Genomic DNA, 26,259 nt, shown 5'->3' with positions numbered 1-26,259 from the left:
GTTTTAAATAAACTATGGATAAGTAAGTGAATTTCAGTAACAGCTAGAGATGACAACATGCTACAAGGACAGAATGCAATACCAAATCTAAAATCCGTTAAAGGTAGGTGCAAAAAACTGATGACAACAGGAGAAAACACCAGAAAGTGCAGTGGGAAGCAATCCACTAGTGTGGATGGTCTCACTGTACTTTCAATTATTAAAATATTAAGGTGCACAAAGTGGTTTTTCTCTAAAAAAAAATCCATTGTAAAACTGGTCTGAATTTCCATTCTGTATAGAAAATTTTGAAAACAAACCTAAAATGAATATCACAAAACAACATGTTTAAACTTTATCCACAGTATTGTGATCAGGATGAAATTTGCTGATGTATCTGACAACACCTCTTCGCTTATTTGGTCCTATTTTATAATGCAAGTGATACTGGTAGTCTCATGGTAAGAAACTTGAAAGTGGGGTAAGCAATGCTGTTCTAATGGAAACATACAACATCGGAAAGTCTACAATTTACGATATAAAAAAGGCAAAGAATAAAATTCTAGAAGTCACAGCCTTGTCTTAGCTTTACAATAAAATTGCTGAGAGAAAAAGTGTTGTACGAATGGTTTTTGTTAAAACGATCGGAAGGTATGGCAGTTTCTGGGCCGATGCCTATTGCCAAAGCAAGGTCTTTTAAGGAGCAAATGAACATTGAATCAGAGTGCACATTTAGTGATGGATGGTTTAGGATTTTAAAAACTCATCATGGTATTAGACAGTTAGATATTGCTGGAGAAAGACAGTTGGCTGATACACAAGCAGCAACAGAATATAGTGTCCTCAAATGTTGACTTTATGAAATATTTATGAATATATGAAAAAAGTAAATTAGTCACCCCCCCCCCAAATTGCAACTGGAATGTACCGATGCTTAACCTTTTATCAGTAGACAGCAATGCTTATTATTTTTATTTTTTTAATAGTAATTGAAAATGTGTTTTTTGGCCACTAAAAATATTCATTCATTAGTTTTCAATGAAAAAGGTTTATTAATTATACTTAAATTTTCAGAACACTGTTTGTAACATAAAATAAAAATAGGAAACAAATAATCTCTGCTAAATTTAAATCTGTGGAAGCATTAACTGCATAAAACCAGCTTTACTCCAAACAAATTAAATTATTGAAGTTAAACATAAGGAAGGCACTTGGGGTGGATGGGATCTATCCAGTTATATTAAAGGAGGCGGCAAAGAAAGTAAGCAAACCTTTAGCCATAATTATGAAAGCTTCCTTGGACTCAGGGGAGGTCTTCATGGACTGGAGGTGTGCAAATGTATCCCCAATTCACAAAGGGGGTTTCTCAGGGGAACATGAATAATTACAGACCAGTTAGTCTAACTTCTGTTCCAGGGAAAATAATGGAGTCGCTGGTTAAGGAAGAGATGCAGGATTATCTAGAGTTGACTGCAGTTATAGTTAAGACACAGCACGGGTTTGCAAAGGAGAAGTGTTATCTGACAAATTTGACTGGATATTATGATGTGGTCACAACAGAACTGATTGCAAAGAATAATTTTGATAACATATAACATATACTTGGATTTTAGCAAAGCTTTTGGTACTGTGGCACATGGAATACAACTGTACAAAGTGGAGCAATGTAGCATTGGGGGCAAATTGCTGCTATGGATAAAGGGATGGGTGAGTGGGAGAAGACAGAGTGGTTATCAATGGACACTGCTCTTCGTGGACAAATGTTATTAGTGGAGTACCCCAGAGTTTGGTGTTGGGCCAACTGTTGTTTTCAGTATTTCTCAATGATACTGATGAATATGTATCAGGCTTAATGTCTAAGTTTGCAGACGATATGAAGGTTGGCAGGGTTGCTAATAACAGTACGCTACATCAACAGGATCTGGAAAAGTTGAGCAGATGGACCGAGAGGTGGCAACTGAAGCTTAACATTAACAAATGCAAAGTACTGCATATAGTAATAGTAATAGAAGCATGTGAGGCAAGAAAGCAAGCGTATCAGCTTATGTAGCATCAGCAGAAAAAAAAAAAAAAAAAAAATTCACACAACTATGCCCTCTAAAAGTTTGTCCAGTTCCTCCTTGTATTTATTTAAGCTATCAACTTCCACAATGACAGATGGAAGTTTGTTCCAGCAATTAATCACCCGCTGGCTTAAGGCAAATTTCCACACATCTATTCTACAGTTGTCTTTCCTCAATCTGAATAGATGCCCAATACCCAATTGTACAGAGAAATAGAGTGGGCCAGTAATTCAGAATGTCTTATTGGGGGGGGGGGGGGATTTTACCTAGGTTCGTAATCTGAGCAAGTTTGATAACCGATTTGCAACTGAAATTGGCCCATTTTTCAGGGCCATCACTGACTTTTGTTACCTACCCATGCAATTCCACTAACAATGTCCTGTTGTTTTTGGTCTAAAATCACAAATTTTTTTGCTATTTCACTATTGAGAAACATTTCTGAGCAACCCACCCGCACGATCAGCATAACTCACGATAAGATTATGTACCATAACAAAATATGCAAATAAACATTTGGCACATATCACACCATTGTCCCCATGAAATACAACATCTACTTTTGGATTTCTATCTATGCACTGCATGCTACCATTCTGTTTTGTTTTCAAATATAAATTGCAGGTAAAACTGCAAAATGTCCATGTCTACATAGATTTCCAAAAAAATGAATGAAAATGTCACAAAAGTAAATTTTAGATATGGCAAAATACCTTAACCTGGAAGTTAATAGTGAAATGTGAATGAGCTGTTTGAGTCTCACATTGAAGATCTCACAACCAATAATTTTACTAAGTTGCAGATAAGTGCAAATTGAAGAAAATGATGATAGCGGTGACGTAATCTCTAGTACTCCTTCAAAGAGCCCGAACCTCACATTTAAGAGAAATCATGAAGGTGGAAAAGACAACAGGAGTCGCAGAGAATTCTGATCGCAATGTTGTAAAGTTGTCAGAAGCGTTAGTGATGACACCATTTGCTAAAATATTCTTCATGATGAAAAGAAGACAACTCGTCAACTTTCTTTCAATAAATTTTTCAGACGGGATTAATTTATCAGCTATGTGTAGTAATTGTATTTATTCCTATTTCATTTTAAAAAATATTAAATTATTTGCAAATATTTGAGAACGTATCTCAGTAAGTTAAACGAGTTTATATGGGAATTTAATATTTGGTTAGAATACATTGAGGTAATGGCTTTCCAAGAATGCACTGATATGTTAGGTGTACAGGTAGTTCCCGCTTTACGAGTTAATTCGTTCCTAATGCACGCTCGTAAAGCGGGAATTTATTCCCATAGCCAATGTTAAAAACAGGGACATTCTCAATGATGAAATTAGTTAGCTAATTAGTTTGTGTAAACAATGATTAAACAATGAAAAAACAGCCTGTAAAATCCAGTAAATTATAATATAAAGAAATTATTTATGACTTAACAAATGTTAAAGAATGTTTATTCTTTATCATCGACTAAATGCACACAGGTTGATCACTCATTATTGTTTTGTTGCACAAGGCGCTGTCTTCTTCAAAAATGCTTCAAGAGGCCTTTGTAGTAGTAGTAGTGGCATGTGATGCAAGAAAGCAAGTGTATGAGCTTATGCAGATATCAGCCAAAAAAAAAAAAAAAAAACACACTATTCCCTCCAAATGCCTGTCCAGTTCCTCCTTAAATTTATTCAACCTATCAACTTCCACAACCTTAGAGAGAACCTTGATCACAAGTGCAATTTTAACAACTGGTTCGCCGAACTCAACAAAAAATTAGGTATCGGTTCTACCGAACCGGCTGAATCCCACCACTGGGTAGCTTAGCTACTGGTAGGGCCTCTCAAGCCGGACAGGTCAAAGGGTAGGGGCCAGACTAAGAGAGATACCCAGGCCTAGCTCCTGGTTCAGTGTAAAAAATACACAAATGCTAAAAGACCTAAAAGTGAAAATGAAAATGGACTGCACTTTCGGAAACGACTCGGCAAACGGAAAAGGACTATGATTTTGGGATGCTGGAATATTCAAGGACTTTCAACTAAAAGAAACTTTCTTTCAGATGAACTCCACAAATTCAAGTTAGACATCGTCGTGTTATCAGAGACAAAGAAAAAGGGATGTGGAGAGGAAATAATGAGAGAATACTACAATTTTTGGAGTGGAGTTGATAAGAATGAAAGAGCAAGAGCTTCTATTGCTGATAAAAAGAAATTGAGACCTCATTGGAACTGAAAATATATGGGAGAGAAATATGTATTTTGGGAATATATGCCCCGACTAATGACTCGGTAAACCTTGAAGGATGAATTTTGGGAGGATCTGAGAGAACTAATAGAAAAAATTCCTAAGAACAAAGAGATATTTCTAATGGGAGATTTCAATGCAAGAGTAGGAACTGAACAAAATAGCAAAGTTATTGGAAGATTTGGAGAGAAAGAGAGGAATGACAATGGAGATAGACTATGCAATCTTTGTGAACAGTTCGACTTGAGAATAAACAACACATTTTTCCAACACAAGGATATGCACAAATATACTTGGTCACAGGAGACAAGACAAATTAGATCAGTTATAGATTAGATTATTTCAAAACATTCAGGGACATATGTATTGAAAGATGTCAGAGTTTATAGAGGAGCTGAATATGGATCTGACCATTTTCTTGTTAAAACAACACTGAGGTGGAACTGGATTAATAAAATATGTGTGGACAACCAACAATGCAGGGAAGGAGAAATGCTACAAGTGGATCAATTTAACATTGACCTACTCCAGGACGACAGCATTAGAAACAACTTCACCCAAAGACTGGATGCTGCAATTAACATAGAGATAAAAGGTAATACTGAAGAAATCTACGAATATTTAAAAAATACTGTTAAAAAAATAGCTCATGAAATCCTAGGCAAAAAGAAGAGCCAAGGACCACAGAGAAAGTAAGAGCTGCTGTAGAGGAAAAGAAACTTGCATATCAGAAATGGCTGGGTGATAGGAATGATGCATATAGGAACATTTATGTTGAAAAAAAGAAAATAGCCAATCGGTTGGTAGTAGAAGCGAAAAATGAAGAATGGGAAAGGAAATGCGCAACTATTAATAGCAAATTGGGCTTCAAGCAATCAGCGGAATCGTGGAAGGTCCTTAAAGACTTCAGAAAACAGAATAAACACAATGCTGGTTTGCAATTAATACCTTTGAAAGACTGGACGGAGTACTATGAAGGACTTTTAAAAGAAGACCGGGAAGATTTCAAGACGATGGAGGATTTTGGTGTAGAAGACTCGGGCTTAAAAGTTTCTGTTAGGGAAGTAGAACTCCTGCTAAAGGAAGGAAGGAATGGCAAATCACCTGGACCTGGAGGAGTTTACATGGAACTTCTGAAATATGGAGGAAGAGGAGTGGCTGTTCTGATACAAAAACTGTTAAATAGTATACTGAGAGGAGAAGAAATACCGAAAGAAATGATAACAGGATATATTACATCAATTTATAAGAAGGGCGATCGGAAAAGCTGTTCAAATTACAGAGGAATATGCATCCTGAACCCGCTGTTAAAGATTCTTGGAAAATGGAATAGGAACCATTTAGAAGCCCGAATCGAGGTATCAGAAGAAGAAAGTGGTTTTTCGGCTGGGAGGTCATGTATAGATCATATCTCAACAGTACGAAAGATCCTTGAAAAATGCCAATCAAAAGGGAAAAAAAATCTTTATGATTTTCATTGACCTTGAAAAGGCATATGACAGTGTTCCAAGAAAACTCTTATGGGAAGCACTGAAAGAGGCAAATATTGATGGACAACTGATTAACATTATTAAGGCAATTTACAGGAATAATAGATGCAGAATTAAAGTGGGATCAGCTTTGTCACCTGAATTCCACACTTCAAAAGGCTTATTACAAGGTTGTTGTATGTCGCCAACACTTTTCAAAATTTATATTGACATCTGCCTAAGATCCTGGTCAAAAAAATGTAATAAAATGGGATTGCCGATTAATAAGAACACCTATATTCACAATTTACTTTTTGTAGATGATCAGGTGGTGATAGGCCAAGACTTAGAAGATGCAAAGTATGCATGTCGTCAATTGTTTGAGGAATATAAACAATGGGGTCTAAAAATCAATTTTAGCAAGACTGAAATGTTGTCTTCAGGGCCAGGACACGTTCTAAATATTGCAGGTTTTAAAATCAAACAAGTCGATAAATTCAAATATCTGGGATCAATCTTACAAAGTGATGGATCATCCCAAGCAGAGATCAATAAGAGAATTACAGACGGCAGAAAGGCTATCGGCATGTTAAACTCTGTTCTGTGGAGCAAAAATATCCTAAATAAAACAAAGAAACTTATATTTCAAACGATTGTACAAAGTCTTCTATTGTATGGAGCGGAAACCTGGACATTGAATAGGCGAGTGGAAAACAAATTGCTCTCCACAGAAATGGATTTTTGGAGACGCTCAGCAGGAACTTCTAGAAGAGACAGAAAACGGAATGAAGACATAAGGGAAAAATGGAAGCGAGAAAGACTATTATTGACACCATCAAAGAAAAGCGTCTAACATGGTACGGACATGTAAAATGGATGCAAGAAAACAGATATCCAAAGGCTATCCTGGAATGGATACCTCCTGGAAGAAGGAGAAGAGGAAGACCTAGGAGGACATGGATGGATGGAGTACGGGAGTGCATGACAGCCCGAGGCTTGACCGACCAAGACACCTTGAACCGCACTTTATGGCGGAAAAAAATTCCTAACAAGAAATAACTTGTAGGCTGAGGAAACCCACTGTAAATGGATGAAGAAGAAGAAGAAAAAGAATATGGGTAGCAATACATTCTGAGAGAATGTGGCCACTGTGTGTGCCTGCTCTGTCTTCTGTGAGGCTATGCCTTCACTTCTTTAGTGAGATTTCAATTTTGTGATTACTGTTTCTTTTACAGCCTCACCAGACACTTAAGGGTAGAATCATTTTAGCCTTCAAGATTATATTTCCTTAGTTCTACTTTTGGTTACTTAGTTTCGGTGGGTTGTGTAAGCAGTTGATGACCAGCAGTTGATATCAGCGCACACTATTATATTAGCATTTGGTAGTAGAGCTGTAATTGCAGGTAATAAATGGTGGGGTTTATATATTCACCAGGTCTACAGCCACAGATAAGAGTTTTCTGACTGAAGTCGTGGCAGTATGGCCATACCTATGGCAATTATAGCAGTTTTGAACAGGGAAATGCTCCCTGAATCTATGGCTGGTCCAGCCAGCATAGATAGATACTCTGTTGTCCTTTCAATGAATTCCAAATTCTTGGTGAGATTTCAACTAGTACATTAAGTTGTCCATTTTTCTGCTTTTGGTACCTCTTTTTAGGCTAAATTCACTTGCAAATTTGCCAGTTGTCGTGGTGTCTTTAAAATTCATGTAATGTAAGTCTGTCCTTAGCTCCCTTTCAGGAATGGACTCCACAATGTAAAAAAATATTACGTTGGGATTTCTCCCTTTAGGTTTCTCTGGTTCTAATCCCAGGTTTTTAACTTCTGGGTTATTTTCTATTTTTTTTTTTCATGTCTTTCTTGGTGGCTACCTCAATCAGTAATTCATTACTTTTTATTTTCCTCATAGTATTTACCTTCACTTCTTTAGTGAGATTTCAATTTTGTGATTACTGTTTCTTTTACAGCCTCACCAGACACTTAAGGGTAGAATCATTTTAGCCTTCAAGATTATATTTCCTTAGTTCTACTTTTGGTTACTTAGTTTCGGTGGGTTGTGTAATCTGATTTCTGTTGTTTGCCTTTGCTGCTTGTGTTTGTAGGGCTGTATATTCATTGACTTGTAATTTTCTTTTTCCTCGATGACTGTTCCTAGTTTATATTTAAGCACTTTGTATTTCGTTCAAGCAATTTTTCTGTAAAAATAGCCCAGTATGTCTAAACATGTAGCCGCCAAGACATATTTTTGTTTCTTTCAACAATTTTAAGGGATCAGATATTTTAGCCAGGGTTTCCAACTGGCTTTCTTCTTCCATTTTTTTGGGTGTCATTTTCAGTGCTTTCTATCTATATCTTGCTTTTCCTGGCTCTTTTTACACTCAGGGGCACAGTGGAGAACTTAACAATTCTTCGTTTGGCGATCACTCATTGAGAACTCAATTAATCTCTATCTCAGGGAGGTCATCCAAATCAACAACTTGATCGTTGTTTAAACTGTTGAGTCCTTTTACTAATAAATTTTGATCTTGTTTCACCATAGTTGTACAATTTTCCTTTAGCAGAGCCCCTAAGGACTATTGTGATATAAATGTTTTGAATATAGGCCTATCAGAATCCAATTTTGAGGAGGGGGAAACAAAATCGGTGTAGGTAAAGAAAGCCAACATGAAAACCATGGGAAAAGTCGGCTAACTTATGTGGAAAATTAGTTTTCCAATACTGCACTTCAGCGCTGCTCGCTCAGTAAACAGATGGTAGGTGTTATTGGTGTGGAGCAGCAGAAGTCGAGAATGATATACTAATTGACAAGTAGGCAAGGCAAACAATGTGCTGATTGGTGTGTGAACACAACAGAAGGTAACATCGGTTTAGTATCACTTGCCTTAATCTCAGAAGCCCCAATGGTCACTTGCCCTAATGAACGCTTTCCATAAGGGTGAAAAAAGGTCAGGTTATCTCCACTTGAATCCCATGGGAGTTCGAATCCCTCACAAAGTGTGTGTGGGGGTAACCTGACCTTTTTTCTTTAGAATCATGGGTGGACTTGTGCATAAATTGTTTATTAACAAAATAGTATTTTTTTTATTACTGCATTTTTTTTTAAAAGACACTCGCATGGTTACACATTTATCATAATGTCAATCAATACCTCATAGCTATTCACAATATATGCATGCATATATTATGAATAGAAGGGATATATATTAGCCTCGTGGTCCTCTGTCAATATGGGGCATGATGGTCAGTCTATCATTTCATTTTGATATTTTGTTTACACTACACGAATTCGATCATACACGATTTATAAATAGGGGAACGATATCTTATATAACACGAACTGAATTCGCTTATGCACGATTCGCCTTTGTGTTTACAAGAAATGGCAGTCGAACGCAGAATCACCCCAACCGAACGCAACACGATAGAAATGAAGAGAAGATTCTGAAAATGTATTTATGTTTTTTATATCAGTGAAGGGGAAATATATTTCACCATAATAACGTAAAAACCAACATAATTCCAGTTATCGGTATAATCGCAAATGCAATTAGATCGAGTTTACTACCCATTTATAACAGATTCCACTAGCAGAAACGCAACTGGAAATTGTTTTTATTGTTTTATGGTAGTAACCCCTAGAAATGTGCTTTAGTAAAATGTGAGGTGTTAATAGTGTATCTCTGCCTTTACGGTGTTGTTTATTCAGTTGCTACACGTGCACAGCTTTGTTTATGTGTATCAAGCATGCCTCCTCGTTTAGTAATTGTGTTTTATTCCCTAAAAATGAGTAAAATACTTAAAAGGTGTGAAAAGGAAGCAAGCGTCCTGGTGAAGACACTGCAGATTCAGAGAGGAAAAAAAAAAAAGCAATATCGATAAACGGAGGGCGGACTGGGTCAAAAATTCTTACCTGGGAAAATTTATAGTGGCCTCATATTTATGGCCAAAATCACACCGGCCTCCGGCCCACCGGGTTTCCCTGCTAAGGCTTATGGCCAGTTCGCCTCTGTCGATTGAGAAAAAAGATGAAATTGTGAAACGCTTTGAGCGAAATTAAAGGCCATGTGATATTGCACGTGCTACAGGCCTAAATGAGGCAACGCTGAGAATTACAAGAATGCAGAAAAAATAAAAACAACTTTCATAGCAGGAACAACTCAAAGTGTAATTAAAATCCATTAGATTAAGACACAAAGAATTGGAAGAGATGGAACGCCTGTCATCTGTTTGGATAGAAAATCAAACAAAAAACAAGTTTGCTTACGATAGAAGCAAAAGCATTAGCAATATTTTATTAAGTAATAGTCGTAATAAAATACGTAAGTATTTTATTACGACTATTACGCAATAAAATGGTGAGATAATACGTAAGTATTTTATTACGATTATTTATTGTGTTTGGTAATGTTTTGGTTACAAATGTGTGCTCAATCTTGGGTGGTCAGCACCTAATCCTATTTTTCCCATAGGGCCTGTTGTTTATATTGCAAGATTTTGCATTGCACGAGGGTTTCTAGGAACACAACTATCGTGCTATACAAGGACTGACTGTATATATATATATACAGGGTGATTCACTACCAGTGCGACAAACTTGCAGGAGGTGTAGGGGGCACAAAGCATTGCAGGGTCCGAAATGCCTTCGTCATGCGGTAGAGGACATTGAACGGGAGGTCGTGTGAACAGTGATCCCGCTGGAAGTCAGCATTTGCAAACCAGTTCTCAAGGCAGTAGGATGGACGAGTATTCAAACGTTGAACTGGCCGACATGCACCTTGTGCATAGAGCTGCAGACTGTAATGGGCACGCCGCTCTGCGCTTGTACCAGGAACATTTCCTGCACAGGCGTGCTCCTCATCATACGATTTTCGCACGTGGGCACAGAAGGTTACATGAGACTGGTTGTTTCACGAGAGGTACCATGAATCAAGAGCGAACGACGAGAACACCAGACAATGAGGAGAATGTCCTATGTCTTGCAGAAGGCAATCCGAGTACGAGTACTCGAGCGATAGGCCAACAATTGGGTATTTCCCAATCCACTGTATGGAGGATACTGTCAACAAACAAAACGAGTTCATACCATCTGCAACGCGTACAATCATTGGAGCCTGCGGATTATCCACTGCGGAGGGCTTTTGCTACTTGGTTTCTTCAACAGAAACGGTTCGCAAATGCTGACTTCGAGCAGGATCACTGTTCACGCTATCTCCTGTGCAACGTCCTCTACCACATGTCCACAATCGGAATGCTATGTGATTCCGATTCGTCTTTGTGCCCCCTACACCTCCTGCAAGTTTGTCACACTGGTAGTGAATCACCCTGTATATGTATATATATATATATATATATATAATTATGAATAAAAAATTAAAATTAAGTAAAGAAAGAAAATGGATTTGAATTTTAATAGAGATAAAATGAAATATCGATAATATGAATTATGGATCAGGGACACTGCAAGAGCAAAGGTACCCTACACTACAACCATAATGTATATAGAAAATTATTTTTAATGTTATGTGTAAATCTTTAATTTAACTTATGCTAATAATGAAAATACCGTGTACCCTGGGAGCGATGTATGTTGAATAAAGGGGGAAGAACGGAAAAGAAAGTGTAACGTTATAAAACAAAGTGCGAATTTTGAAAAAATGCAAAATTTGAAAAGAACGACCAAGGTAGAAATAGCAGATTTTTGAAAAGAACGACCAAAGTAGAAATAGCATTGCAGTATCTTTCATAATTTCTGTGTCTTCTTCAGAGGTCATCCACCTAAATTATGAAAAAGAACAGCAATACTCTTACTTCTGTAAGAGTATTTCTGTAAGAGTATTGCAATACTCTTACTTACAGAAGTAAGAGTATTGCTGTTCTTTTTCATAATTTAGGTGGATGACCTCTGAAGAAGACACAGAAATTATGAAAGATACTGCAATGCTATTTCTACTTTGGTCGTTCTTTTCAAAAATCTGCTATTTCTACCTTGGTCGTTCTTTTCAAATTTTGCATTTTTTCAAAATTCGCACTTTGTTTATAACGTTACACTTTCTTTTCCGTTATTCCCCCTTTATTCAACATACATCGCTCCCAGGGTACACGGTATTTTCATTATTAGCATAAGTTAAATTAAAGATTTACACATAACATTAAAAATAATTTTCTATATATATATATATATTTATATATATATATATATATATAAAGAATCTATCTTTCTTTTCCTATTATTTCCTTACCTACCATTTAAAGTCAGGTTATGAAATAAAACAAAAAATAAAGAAACCTTTTCCTATTTTTGTAACCAAACCTAAATCAATAATATAGTAAAAACACTCATGAACTCCACTCCAAAAAATCTGCTTTTAATAATGAGAAAAAAACAATGAAGCCATAAAAATGAACGAAACTTTTTCAGAAAAAAAAAAAAAATTTCATGAATACAGATAATATAGCTGGACCTCGATAGCTATTCGCAATTTGAGTAATAATATTCTGAAAAGTATCTTCATGATTTTTCCCATAAATTCGACGGCACATATTCATTCATGTGACCCACAAGATATCTTCACAACTGCCGTTTTGTCTTTTAGTCTCTTCCACTGGGCTTCAATGTTATTCGTATGTGTTCCTGTATGTAGATCTACAAAATGTTCTTTGTGTTTCATCATTAAATGTTTGTAATTCTATTTTTTTCTAAGGCCGTAATACACCTATACCCACGCCATTCATCTGTTATGATAGTAGTATTTTTCTTCACTACTTTTCTATCAATGCGTAAGTGTTTTTGCTTTCCGATTTGTTATGAATTTCATGAAGACGAATTTTGATTCTTTCTCTTTCAAATACTCCAACCCATTTCTTTATAGCAGTTAAATTTCGTCCTCTGTAATGTTTTGGTTTTACCAATACAGTTTCGTCTGCTTCGACAGTTTTCCGCGATCCACCCAACTTAATCGAGGTTTTTTTTAACAAATGCAATTCACAAATATCTCTTAGTTTCTTATAAAAAACTGAATTGCTGTTACTTTCGAAATCTCCAGATAGAATGCCGTCGTGGTTACTAGTGTGCACGTTGACCAAAAGTATATAATATATGTATTACCTTTTTTAATGGAAGTTTTGTATTTTCCATAAAACTATCTTTTAATAACGTCAATCAACACCATCACGCAGAACATTTTTTACAATACCAGAACTTTCCACATGACTGTTCGTGATTCAATTAATTTAAAATAATCATTGCACTTAAAACAGTACAATTTCGGTCTTATTAATTTAGTTTCATCAAAAAAAATCAAGCAACATTTCATTTTCCTTACAAATTTCTTCTATCTTTAAAAGATTCATTGCTACTATTACCAGTTTACTGTTCATTACAAAACTAATTAAGCATCGTTCTATACACATCATAATACCAACCAATGACTACACAGTAGCTTGTCACCTGTCACACCCACCACCAACAATCATTTCATCGTTTGCGATGCCTACTTGTCAATCAATATATCTTTCTTGACTTCTGCTCAAGAAGAGAGGCGCCTCCGTAGCCAGGTGGGAAGGAGCAGCAGTACGTAGCACACGCTTCTTGATTAGACCGGGGTTCGAGCCCGTCACCACCAAATACGGAGGATGCGGAAAGGTCAGGGAATGACCACCGCATATCCCGGAGCAATATGGCCTTAGTTGCTAATGCTCCTAAAAACCAAATAACAAACAAACATCTGCTCAAGACCGATAACACCTACTGTCTGTTTACTGAGTGAGCAGCACTAGAGTCCAGTATCGGGAAACTAATTTTCTGGGTAAGTTAGCCGACGTTTCCAGTGGTTCTCGTGATGGCTTTCTTTACCCTAGCCACGAATTCTTGCCCATTTCAATTTTTGCAGTGAGGAAATTTACACTAATCAATGAATATAAGTACTAAACTATGAATATGATTGTTTTCTTCATAATTCAAAATATAAGAATACTTATTTTTAATCACTAATAATCCAATACTTTGCGATCCTTGAACAGTTTGAAAAAAGTTGTTGGACACAACTTTGTTATCCTGATCATTGTAGTAAGCATATTGTAGCGGGAAATGTTCAAAAATGCAAAATAAACTACAACTAATTAACAAAAATGCACTTACTTTATTAATTATGCCCTGCTTCATCTGTGTCTGCACACAGAAATCCAAAATTCATGATGATAAAGTCAAGAAAATCCAAAGTTTGCAGCGATCGCAATCCACTAGCCTTCGCTGTATACTAATCAAGCAGACCTTGCTCACTACCACATCTACTCTTGAGTAAATGCCCCATGCCCATTCAAGCAGAGGCCGTGCCATGGCTACTTAGATGGCATGGTGCAGGACAAAGCACCAAACAGGCACCCCAACATAGCGATCTCTTTGGCTGTTCTCTACCTACATAAAGTAATCTACATAAAGTTGGCCTTTACAGAGTTTGTATTCATCACACTGCTTGACACGGAGTTGGGGGGAATCCCCGGAACCACATTAGAATTAAACTATCTTCTTTGTTACCTCAGAATGTGCCCTTAATATTTCCAGCCATCACACAATCCTGTATTCTGGCCTTCAAGACTTGGTTTTCAACATATAATTTAATAGCCTTGGATTCTAACTTGTCCCACATTACTAATATCTCTTTCATCGCAGATCTTGTGACCTTATTACTGTTCAAGATTAGGAAATCGTGGAGCTTTTCTCGCTCCTTCTTTATATTGTCAAATGCCATTAAAGTATCCTCCACATTAGGATATCCTCCAGTTTTTCTTGGTCCATTCCTTCTTCATGTACACTTTCTTCACTTTCACTTATCTCCAACTCACTCAGAGATTCCTTGAGGTTGTTACAGACATTCTCTCAGATGCCAGACAAGCTGTTCTTGCTACCTGGGAGTCTAAAACGCTGATGGAACTGATATTCGGGTGACACTCAAGTCAAGTGGACCCAATTTCGGCGAAGTCCGGACGGTCTATGACAGCCAAATCCTCTGCTTGCACCTTCACGATGGTGGGACTGTTAGTAATCCTGGGTATAACCTTCATGCACAAGTACATGGTGGGTGACCACCCAGGTGTGAACCAACGCAAGCAGGGGTCGAGGTGTGGCGCCCACACCACATGGAGGAACGCCGCCCCTCTATGTTACCAGGCAGTACTAGGTGGTAGATGACTCTCATCAACCGGTGAAATACCACCACTTTGCTTATTGGAGGCTTGAAGTGGTGGAACCCATGTTTAGTCTCTACAGCTAAGTTCCGGCCAACCCTTCCCTATCTCTTCCATCATGCAGTATGATTGATGATTTTTGAGGTTATGATGAATGTCGTGACGAGATCCAATATTCCTTACATTTCGAGGGTACAGCTCTAAAACGGTGTTCGCAGGCCGGCCGCTAGATAGTACACCGGACCAAACCTATTGGTAACTCTCTAGGAGGCTTCCGGATCAGCTAGTGTATAATCTTGCTACCTCTACTCTGCCAGATAGTGACTGGAGGGAGTCCGAGCAGTGTGTATGCGGGGAGCATTGTCGAGGCCACGTTATGTCAAGGATCTGGGTATATTCTTACCACATGTACGCCATATCCAAAAATTTCATTACTTCGTACAGCATGTCCCACCCACTTTTTCTTACTATTGAATACACCATGAATTGTCAAAATAATAGAGCAAGCTTATCTGCGAAAAGATCTAAACCTCCCAAGGACTTCCTAATTCATTTCACAAATATACGTGGTCTCAATTCCAATCTCAACGATGTCCATTTCCACTTGCAGTCTAACAAACCCCATGTACTTTTTCTGACTGAATCTCAGTTATCAGTTGATTCAACTACTGCTCATCTCAGATGTCCAAATTATTTGCTGTATGATTCCTTTCGCCTCAAAGGTGGTACTTGTGCATATGTCCGTTCTGATATTCCCTGTCAGAGACTTGGCAATTTGGAATCTCCTCTCTTTGATCTTCTCTGGCTTAAAATCTCTCTACCTCATTGTGTAAAATTCATCTGTTGTCTCTACCGTTCTCCCAACTCCACTAATCACTTGGAGCTCTTTGACTTCCTCTCTTTGCAACTTGACTTTCTCCAGTCCAACTTTCCTAACAGTGAGGTAATTTTCCTTGGTGATTTTAACATTCCCAACTCCAGCTGGCTTCCGTTTTCTAATCACACCGACCCAGCAGGTCGAGATGCTGAGGCTTTTGCAATTACTAATAACCTAGCACAGTTCATTTACCTACAAGAATACCGGACAATCCTAATCATACAGCCAATACGCTTGATCTTTTTCTCACAAACAACCCTTCTAAGTACAAGGTTGAAGTGAGAGGTCCTTTAGGCACTTCAGATCACAACTTGGTGATTGTCTCTTCTCCAATGGAACCTTTATCTCATGGCTATTCCCAACCTCATATTGTTTGGCATTACAAGAATGCAAAATGGGATGACCTGCGAGACTTCTTTTCTTCTTTTCCTTGGCCTGATTACTGTTTCAACACTTCAGATGTCAACGTTTGCTCAGATCGTGTCAGTGAAATTATTCTTGCAGGAATGGAATCCTTCATCCCACACTCCACTTTAAAATCTCGTCCTTTATCTAAACCTTGGTTTTCCAATAAATGTGCTAAGGCTGTCCAAGAGAAGAATGTTGCATATCATAATTGGCTTGTTTCTAATTCTTCAGTTTCATTTTCTGCCTTCACCAAAGCTCGCAACAATTGTAAAGCAGTTATTAATCAGTCCAAACTAGAGTTTGAACAGGCTAAGAGTAGAAAACTTGCTTCTTGCCCCAGTGGTAGCCGAGCATTCTGGTCTCTTGCCAAAGCTATTGGCCGCAACTTTTGCCCATCTCTGCTCCCACCTCTGTCCAAACCAGATGGTTCTGTTGTCACTTCAGCCAAGGATAAAGCTGACCTGCTAGCATCCCATTTTTCTTCGAGCTCATGTATTAATGATCTTCATAAAACACCTCCCACCATTCCTAACACGCTCCATTCAATGCCTCCTGTGGTCTTCCGTCAAAAGGATATCAGAAGGATTTTGATGATTCTTGATGCTAAGAAAGCTCCAGGTCTTGATGGTATTTCTCCACTTGTTCTCAAAACCTGTGCTCCTGAACTTACTCCTATTCTTTGCTGCCTTTTTTCACTTTCTTATTCCAAAGTTGTGTTTCCTTCTGCTTGGAAATTTGCTGATATCCAGCCAGTTCCTAAAAAGGGTGACAAATCCCTCCCATCCAATTATCGTCCCATTGCAATTACTTCTACTCTTTCTAAAGTAATGGAGAAATCAATTAACCGGCAACTCTTAAACTACCTAGAAACCTTCTGTCTGATCAACGATCGCCAGTATGGATTCCGTCAGTGTCGATCCACTGGTGATATTCTGGCTTATGTTACCCATTTATGGACTAATTCAATGGAAAGGTTCGGTGAAACACAAGTAGTTGCTCTTGACATCTCAAAGGCTTTTGATCGTGTTTGGCATAAAGGTCTTCTAAACAAGCTTCCATCTTATGGTTTGCCAACTGTTTTTAGTAATTGGTTATCCAGTTTTCTCTCTGATCGCTCACTGAGGGTGATGGTAGATGGCTCTCTGTCTTCTAACTTCTCCACTAATGCCAGTGTCCCCCAAGGTTCAGTTCTTTCCCCCACTCTTTTCCTCTTGTATATCAATGACCTTCTTCCATTGATTGGAAATCCTATCCATAGTTTTGCCGATGATAGCACATTGCATTCAACTTTCCATTTTGAGAAACCTTGTCCAGCTCAATCAGCTTCAAGTTCTCGAAAATCTGCTGCCAATTCCTTAAATGCCGATCTTCAGGTAATTCTCCAGTGGGGCAAAGACAACTTAGTTGATTTCAACCCTTTAAAACTCAGTCTTGTCTTATATCTTGCAAAAAGGATTCTTCTGCTCCTATGCTTATCTTTAGTGACACTCCGATTTCTAGGCAAAATGATATATCTCTTTTGGGGATTACCCTGACTTCTAATCTCTCTTGGCACAAGCACATTACAAATATTGCTTCCTCTGCATCTAAAAAAATTGGTTTTCTCTTTCGCTCTCGGCGTTACTTTTCTTCCAAACAGCTGCTCACTCTGTATAAATCGCAAATCCGCCCTGCCATGGAATATTGTTCCCACATCTGGGGTGGTACCCCCAAAACCTCTCTCAGGCTTCTTGATTCCATTCAGAAGAGGGCAGTTAGGTTAATTAATGATTCATCTCTAACAGAGTCTCTCCACTCACTTTCTCATAGACGCATTGTTTCTGCTGCATGCCTCTTCTACAGATACTTCCATGGGCACTGTTCTTCTGAATTGGCTTCTATAATTCCTGCTCTCTCTTTCAAAACAGTCCGAACACGTGCCGCCACCAGCCAACATCCATTTACTGTCCAACTACAAACCCACAGAACCAACTTTTCATCTTCCTCATTTATTCATTCAACTGCCGTTTTCTGGAACAACCTTCCTTCATACGTATTTCCTGAAAATTACAATCTACAGAAGTTCAAGTCCAATATCAACAAATATCTTCTTTCGTCTTCTCAACCTCCAACCCAAGCACGGTACTAAGTACTATAGGTTCTAATACCTCTCGTGTTTGGGGTTCTCATAAAAAAAAAAAAAAAATTCCACTTCTTCAAAACTTTCTCTCAACCTCTATAGTGAGAGATTGTTTTGGGCAAAACATGTCCATCACTGGGTCCTGCTTCCTTCCTATCTTTTATCTTCCACTACAAATCTCCTTCTGCACCATGCAGCCATGAAAGCACAGAGTCACAAACGAAACAAACTTACACGAGCAGTTTGTCAACTCAATGTAAAAATGAAACAACTCCAACTCCAATCAACTATATTAACTCTCAATTCAAAACTTTGAACACACAGAGTCCAATCCTGTGAAGAGTTTGCAGATATGTGTCCTTTCCTGTAACACAGAAATGCTCTATCAAGAGCCCACTATACTCACTATACTCCTTTCTATACTCAATTTATTCGAAGTCCTCAGAATAGGCCTCACTTAGCCAACAAGGAAACCCCTGGCCATCCATCCTGGGCTGTGTGGAAGCCCTTATCAATAAGGGTCTGGGCACTGGTGTTCAAAAGAAAATATTTTATATCACTTTAGTCGCCTACTAATAAACATTTAAGATCACAGTGCACCCGGATAAGTCTAACTGATACCGGACCTGCATGAGCCATTGCTAATACAAGTATGAGGAAGACAGTGAAAATAATGCTATATTGCAAAAGGTTAACAACTGCTACCTACCTCCTCCTCATCCATCTGAGAACATCAGTGCAGAAATTGTTCTTGATGAATTTTCAGAAGTTGATAATGATATCATAGCAGCTGAATATCCAAGTGTCTCCAATATTTTGGAGAGTATTCAAAGAACTAGAAACAATATTGACGATGAGTTGAATGAAAACGGAAGCAATATTAAACCTTCAAAACATGAAATGTTGGCAACATTTGAAACTTGCTGTCAAGTCCCTCAGTGTGAAAAAAATGTGCAAGAAAATATATTTGAGTGTTTATACAAATGTGAACATTTTAAAATCTAGTGTACAACAAAAAATAACCATATTTTTTAAGAAATAATTCTTAAAAGTGTACTAATATATTGTGTACATCCTGTAAGTAGAAATTTCTTAATATGTATCAATAAATTAATTGTTTTAAAATGTTAGAAAATTTATTCATTCCCAATTATTTCTGATTTATTTCCCATCTTTTATATTTATGAATTTTGAATGATAGTTTTTTCATTGTTGAAAAGGTCATATTTCTTTATAACAAAATTTCTGTTTAATGAATTTTTTCAAGTGAACGATTGATATCGTTATAGAGAGATCCAACTGTATATATAAATACCTGAGATTAATTTATTTATTTTCTAGTTCATGTGAAAAAATAAATCATAAAACTTAATTATTTTTGTAGTAAATAGCTGCATAACAGCATATGTTTAATTGCACAATGCAATACACATTTCACACACTAAGGAAAAAAATAGAAGTTACTAAGGTCAAGATGGCAGTGCACAAATGGTTTCAACATCAACCCCAAACCTCTCTCAATGAATTCAGGCTTCAGTGCTGCATTTGAGGAAGTGTCAAATGTAATGGGGACTATGTTGACAAGTAACATAAACAAAGGCTAAAAAAATAGATTGGCACTGACTGTCACCATACTGGCAATCAAATTAATCTGAAGGACAGTTTCACGATAGCCGTGACTTACTCTCCATTATTTCAGAAGGAATTCGGAAAAGTGTAATGGGATGATAATTAAAATGGAAATATTTGTCACCTTTTTAGGAATTGACCAGGATGCACACAAATTTCCATTCAGAAAGAAAAACACAGCAGAATAAGAGAATATAAAGAGGCAACACAAATCTGGAGCAGTGGTTTTATGATCAAGTGGAGCAACAATGCCATCAGGACCTGGAGTTTTCTTGGCATCAAGATTGTTCCGGATTATTTTATCTTTCTGCCAAACGGAAAAAAACAGACATTAAATGGAATGCTCTTGGTACTGCAGAAGTGATCTTTTGGTGCAAAGGTTGGGGGAAATCTTTGGAAATGCATTGGTAGGCATGCATTTCCAAGTGTGAGCTATTAATTGCTGTAGGGCTATCTGTAGATAGCAATTTTTGTCTATAATAGAACTTGCATCCATTTTTTAAAGCAAATAACAAAATTAGAATCAAAAGATCAGTCTTCTCAATAGCACTGATCTTTTGAACTCCAAGTATCCTACATTCAATACAACAAGTAACTTCTCTAAAATTAAAGTATAATATTACCCATATGTACACTACATATAATGTAATGTAACGTTATCCTTTCTGCTTTAAAGAGCATTACTTATTCATTGTGTACCATGTAGGCAACTTGGATTAGCAGCCCTTACAATCTGAGTAATTGATTTTTTTTTTTTTAACTGTTTACAGAAAAGAAGTCAGGTGCACAAGCAATTTTAGATACTAACATGACTAGCTTTTTTCACAGCTCTACTCCTTGACTGCCGTTCTTCTTCATGAAGCTTTCGTGCTAAAGCCTCGTCATCCAATTCCTATTAATAGAAAAAAAAAAAAAAAAAAAATTAATTCTCTCTATACTAATGGAAATATTTAAAAATTTTATATGCACAATGAGCTTAAAACTCTATCACACTATTACAAGGGAAAATTGATCATAAGTTTACCTGAATGATTTACCATGCTTTATTAAAGACCCTGACATTTATGTCCTTAGAAAATTATAGCACATTTGCTGCTCAACTGGTGTGTGCCAGTACTGTAAATCATATGGTTTTGTTAGTATTATCTCTGTACAATCTGTATTATCTCTGTTGAGCACGCAAATCTCACTTCCTCCACCTAATATGAACTAAATACAATCTACAATTGAAGAGTGTCTTAAAGAATTTGAACCTGGGCCTTTCAAAACAAGTATTTAAATCACTATGCTTTCATGGACATCTGGTAAAGAACAATGACTGCATAAGGCAAAGGAGGTACCATTTTCAGATCTGCTCAGTCATAATAAAGTCATAATATATTTTCCCAATCCCTGCGAAAAAAAAGTGTCTGAATTGTTTCAAAATGAATATCATATTTACAATCGTAACAACAGGAGTCAATTAATATCAATTGACTACTCTTGACTAATAAACAATCATTGGAAGTTGTGCCTACAAGAACTCATTAACACAGTAAAACAAGTGAGTAATTTATACTCTGCATTAACATTATAGGCACAGTCAAATTTTTACTTTTAAAATTCACTGAAGTTTCTACTTTCTGTAAAAAAAGAAGTGAAAAGCAAATAACTAACTTTTCATAAATTTATTAATAATTAATTGTATATATTAATTAATAATTAATTGTATAATAGTTAATAATTATGTTATCAATTGTATTGTTAATAATAATCAATAATTAATTAACAATTATTAATAATTAATTAATTAACAATTATTAATAGATAATTGTATTAATAATTAATTGTATATAGTAACTATTTTCAGTTCAGTTCAGGTACAAAAACAATGTGCCTCACAAGGGAAATGGTTAGCATATCCATAAAATCTGGTGCAAAGATCCCTAAAAAGATTCTACATATGGTCTAAGCCAGGGGTCCCCAACCCACGGCCCGCCAGATCATTTCATCCGGCCCGAAATAGTATTTCATCTGCCTCGTGAAATTTATTCTATAGAAATCTTTTTTGGTTGCTACATATCGTATATAAGGATATTTTTAATCAAAATAGAATGTAAATGAGTCCAAATATAATTTTGTAACATTGTTGCAACTCTGTGTGCTTCCACTTGGCAGCAGTGTTTCTTGCGATGTCAGAAATCCCAACAGTGCGAGTGCCCAAGGCTATAAGTTTATAGCCTCGAGTATTTCCGGTGAATATGAGTTGTCAAAAAGTGAAATAGTAAAGTTAAAATAAGCGACTGTTAAAACAATTGCTAAACACTAATCTAAATATTAATCAAGTAAGTATTAGCGAAAGAATTGTATGCAATGCATTCTTTGCAGTTTGCAATGTAAAGACGAGTGCGCGTATTAATCTTTCTCCTGGTCAGCTATTCTCATTCAGACTGTAGTTGTCGGGCTGCTGCACCGATTATCACGCGCAACAATTTATTAGTGCTATTTGTATAAATGCATATTATTTTTAATTTTATTTAAGTTTGAATTTTTAATTTTAATTTTAGCGAATCAAGATGTCAAGTAAAAGAAAAATTGATTCCGAATGTTGTGTTTTCAATGAACTTTGGTCGATTAATTATTTTTTTATAAGGGACAATAACCGATGTACCTGCCTTATATGTAAGGAAGCAGTTTCTGTGTTGAAAGAATATAATTTGAAACGGCATTATATGACAAAACATGCCTCAACTTACGATAAACTTCAAGGAGAGTTGCGAAACAAAAAATTACAAGAGCTGAGCTTTGATTTCAAGAGGCAACAACAACAGATGACCTGTTTCACTAATCAGAATTTAAATTTAATTACAGCTAGTTTGCGAGCATCTCAAATTATTGCTGAAGAAGGGAGGGCTATTACTGATGGCGCGTTTGTGAAAAGAGTGTGCCTATCAATTGCAGAAGAAATATGCCCTGATCAAGTTAAGCACTTCGCTGCTATAAGTTTATCAATGTCAACTTTAGGAAGAAGAATCGAAGACCTGTCTGCTAATGTTAAAGATCAGCTGAAACAAAAAGTTACAGATTTTATAAATTTTTCGATTGCAATTGATGAAAGCGAAGCTATTACCAACACAGCACAGTTACTCATTTACATACGTGGTATAAATCAAAATTTTGAAGTCACAGAAGAACTGGCTGCACTTGAAAGCTTGAAGAATAGAACCTCTGGTGAAAACATATTTTATAGCGTATCAAAAGTGTTTGAAGACCTGCAGCTTGATTGGGAATTGTTGACAGCAATTACGACCGATGGTGCAAAGGATATGGTTGGAAAAAATATTGGTTTCATCAGCCATGTTAATAAATATTTTGATTCCAAAAACATTGAAAGACCTGTGCAATATCATTGTGTTATTCACCAGCAATCGTTGTGTAGTAAATTTTTGTCTTCGAACTCAATCATGTTGACTATAATTAGCATTGTGAATTTTATACGCAAAAATGGCCTGAACCATCGTCAGTTTAAAATTTTCTTGGAGGAAATCGAAAGCGAATATAGTGATTTGTTGTACCATATGGAGGTGCGATGGTTGAGTCGTGGTAATGTATTAAAAAGATTTTTTCAACTCAGAACCGAAATAGACATATTCATGAATGAAAAATTAAAACCAGTCCCAGAATTAACAGACCCTAAATGGTTATGGGAACTTGCATTTTTAACAGATATTTGTGAACATTTGAATACATTGAATAAAAAACTTCAAAGTCGCGATCTACTTGTAAATGACTTGTTCTACAATATTAAAGCATCTCAGACAAAATTAGAATTATTTAAAAATCAAATTGAACAAAATAATTTTTCCCATTTTTGTGTAGTGAAAGTTTATATAATAATATGCCCAATTGCGATTTTTCCACAGACAATTTTGTCCGAAATCTTGAATTATTGATGGAAGCATTTGTTGATTTCGAAAACAATAGAAAATTATTTACATTATTTCAGAATACATTTGATGTAAATGTTTCACAAATAGATAAAGATCTACAATTAGAAATCATAGATCTTCAAAGTAACGATAACCTGAAAACATTATTAAAAAATGAAACATTAATTAACTTTTATAAAACTTTGACAGAAAATGAATTTCCAGAATTAAAAAAAAATTAGCAAGAAGAATAATTTCTATTTTTGGTAGCATTTACCTATGTGAACAAACATATTTAAAAATGAAATATATAAAATCCAAACATCGATCAAGAATGACAGTTGAACATTTGCAAGACTTTTTAAGATTGGGAACTTCTACTATTAATCCTAACATTTCAATTATTGCTAAATCAAAACAACTACAAACATCTCATTGATTTGCTATTTCTGTAATATCAAATGTGATTATAATAATAAAAATTGTGATTTTTAATATGACTATGTCTTTGTTTACAATAAATATCCCTTGTTAATAATTTTTTATAGTTTTTCTATCTTGTACATCCCGTTTGACCTGGTGAAGTCGCTAAAATTGCGTTTTTTGGTTTACAGTGTTTTCCGTCATCAAAATTGCACCGACTCCGGGACATTTCTTATGAATTTTCTATGTGGCCCTCCGATGGTAAAGGTTGGGGACCCCATATCAATGCTTAGACCATTGGTATTCAATTTAAATACAAAATATCGGGAAAATCTGTTCCTGCTAGTCAAACTGTCATACAGAAACTTTGTGAACATGCCTAAAAATTAACAATGCAACATTTTTGAGAGTTTTCTCTAATGAAATAATTTATCTTAAGCTTAGTTTTCAAGAAAAGTATAAATATCTTGTGTAACTAAATTGTTATTTATTTATGTCCCTGAGTAAATTACCTCAACAATACAATTTCAGATTTAGGAAAGGTAGATATGGAGAGTAAAATAATAAATTTCAACAAAATGAATGGTATTATTAGAAGACATTTCAGTAAATACATGTCAAGAGATATACAATTACAACTTCATAAAATAATCTCAAATCCTTAATTAGATTGGCGCCTCCGTAGCCAGGTGGGAAGGAGCAGCAGTGCGTAGCACACGCTTCTTGATTAGACTGGGGTTCGAGCCCGTCACCACCAAATACGGAGGATGCGGAAAGGTCAGGGAATGACCACCGCATATCCCTGAGCAATATGGCCTTAGTTGCTAATGCTCCTTAAAAAAACAAACAAAAAAAAAAAAAAAAAAAAAAACCCCAAAACCAAATAACAAATCCTTAACTAGAGCAGAAAGAGAGCCATAGTGATGGTCATTTCTCACAACAACTTTCTCAAAATTATCCTAAAGCATTAACACTCTTCTGATGATGCTCATATACAGGCATACCTCGAATAACGAATAGGATGCGTTCCACGAAATTACATCATTAAGCGAAACTTCGTTTTCAGAGGTAAAAATACTATGGCCAGAATAGGGATACGTTCCTACGTAAAGAAAATGAAAAGCTTTTTTTTCGGACAAAGAAAAGTTTTATTAAATAAACAGTCAACTTGCATACAAAGTGAAATCACATTTTAAAATACGAGTCTAAAGTTGATTGTTTATGCTTTTTTTCTCTTTCATTTAACAATTGCCTATACGGAATTATTGCATTTAACACTGATCGCTTAACAATAACACTTCTTCCTAAATCAGGATCATTTTCACTAAAAAAATTTAAAATGTTTTCAATGTCATTTAAGCACCTTTTTAAATCTTTGTTGTTAACACTTTTTCAGCAGGAACTTCATTAACTTCGTCTTCATTACCTTTGTCTTTGTTGCTAACAAGGTTTTCTAAATCTTCCACTGAAAAACCATCATCTTCTGCATTCAATAAATTTCTAACATTCTCTTCATCGGCATTTTCGAAACCTACTGATTGAGCCATCTGGATAACTTCATTTCATTTCTAATTTCTTGGATGTTATTTTCTTCTTCTAATACAACTTCTGGCCATATTTTGTGCCAAACTCCATTTAAGCATTTCTTAGTGACTTCTTTCCAAGAACTATCAATGTTTTCAATTGCGTTTTTAACGGCGTAGTTTTTCCAAAAAGTTTTAACTGTCATTTCCTCTTTATCCTCTAGTTCAGTTAAATTGCTTAATGTTCGACGCAGATAATAAGCTTTAAATGATGCTATTACTCCCTGATCCAATGGTTGAATCAGGGAAGTTGTGTTTGCTGGAAGAAACACAACTTTGACAGGAATGCATGTGTCCAACGTGTTAAGATCAGTAGGATGTCCCGGAGCATTGTCTAACAACAAAAGAGCTTTTTCTTCAAAGTTGTTTTTTTTGACAATACC

The 26,259-nt window shown here is 36.2% G+C and overlaps 1 protein-coding gene across 2 annotated transcripts in view; it reads right to left on the bottom strand.

Annotated features, from left to right (window-relative positions):
• The window catches only part of LOC150078542 (uncharacterized), a 273,894-nt gene that overhangs the window by 88,320 nt on the left and 159,315 nt on the right, over window positions 1-26,259 (bottom strand). For both annotated transcript variants that reach the window (XM_090384841.1, XM_090384840.1), the window contains one exon: window positions 20,771-20,854. In XM_090384841.1, the coding sequence (XP_090240967.1) occupies window positions 20,771-20,854 (84 nt within the window). The remainder of the gene's footprint in view (window positions 1-20,770; window positions 20,855-26,259) is intronic.

Source organism: Mastigoproctus giganteus, chromosome 11 (genome assembly GCF_048544385.1).
Source record: "Mastigoproctus giganteus isolate SK-2022 chromosome 11, ASM4854438v1, whole genome shotgun sequence".
NCBI classification, from domain to species: domain Eukaryota; kingdom Metazoa; phylum Arthropoda; class Arachnida; order Uropygi; family Thelyphonidae; genus Mastigoproctus; species Mastigoproctus giganteus.
Note: the sequence above shows the minus strand (reverse complement) of the source record. Positions and strands in the feature narration are given on the sequence as shown.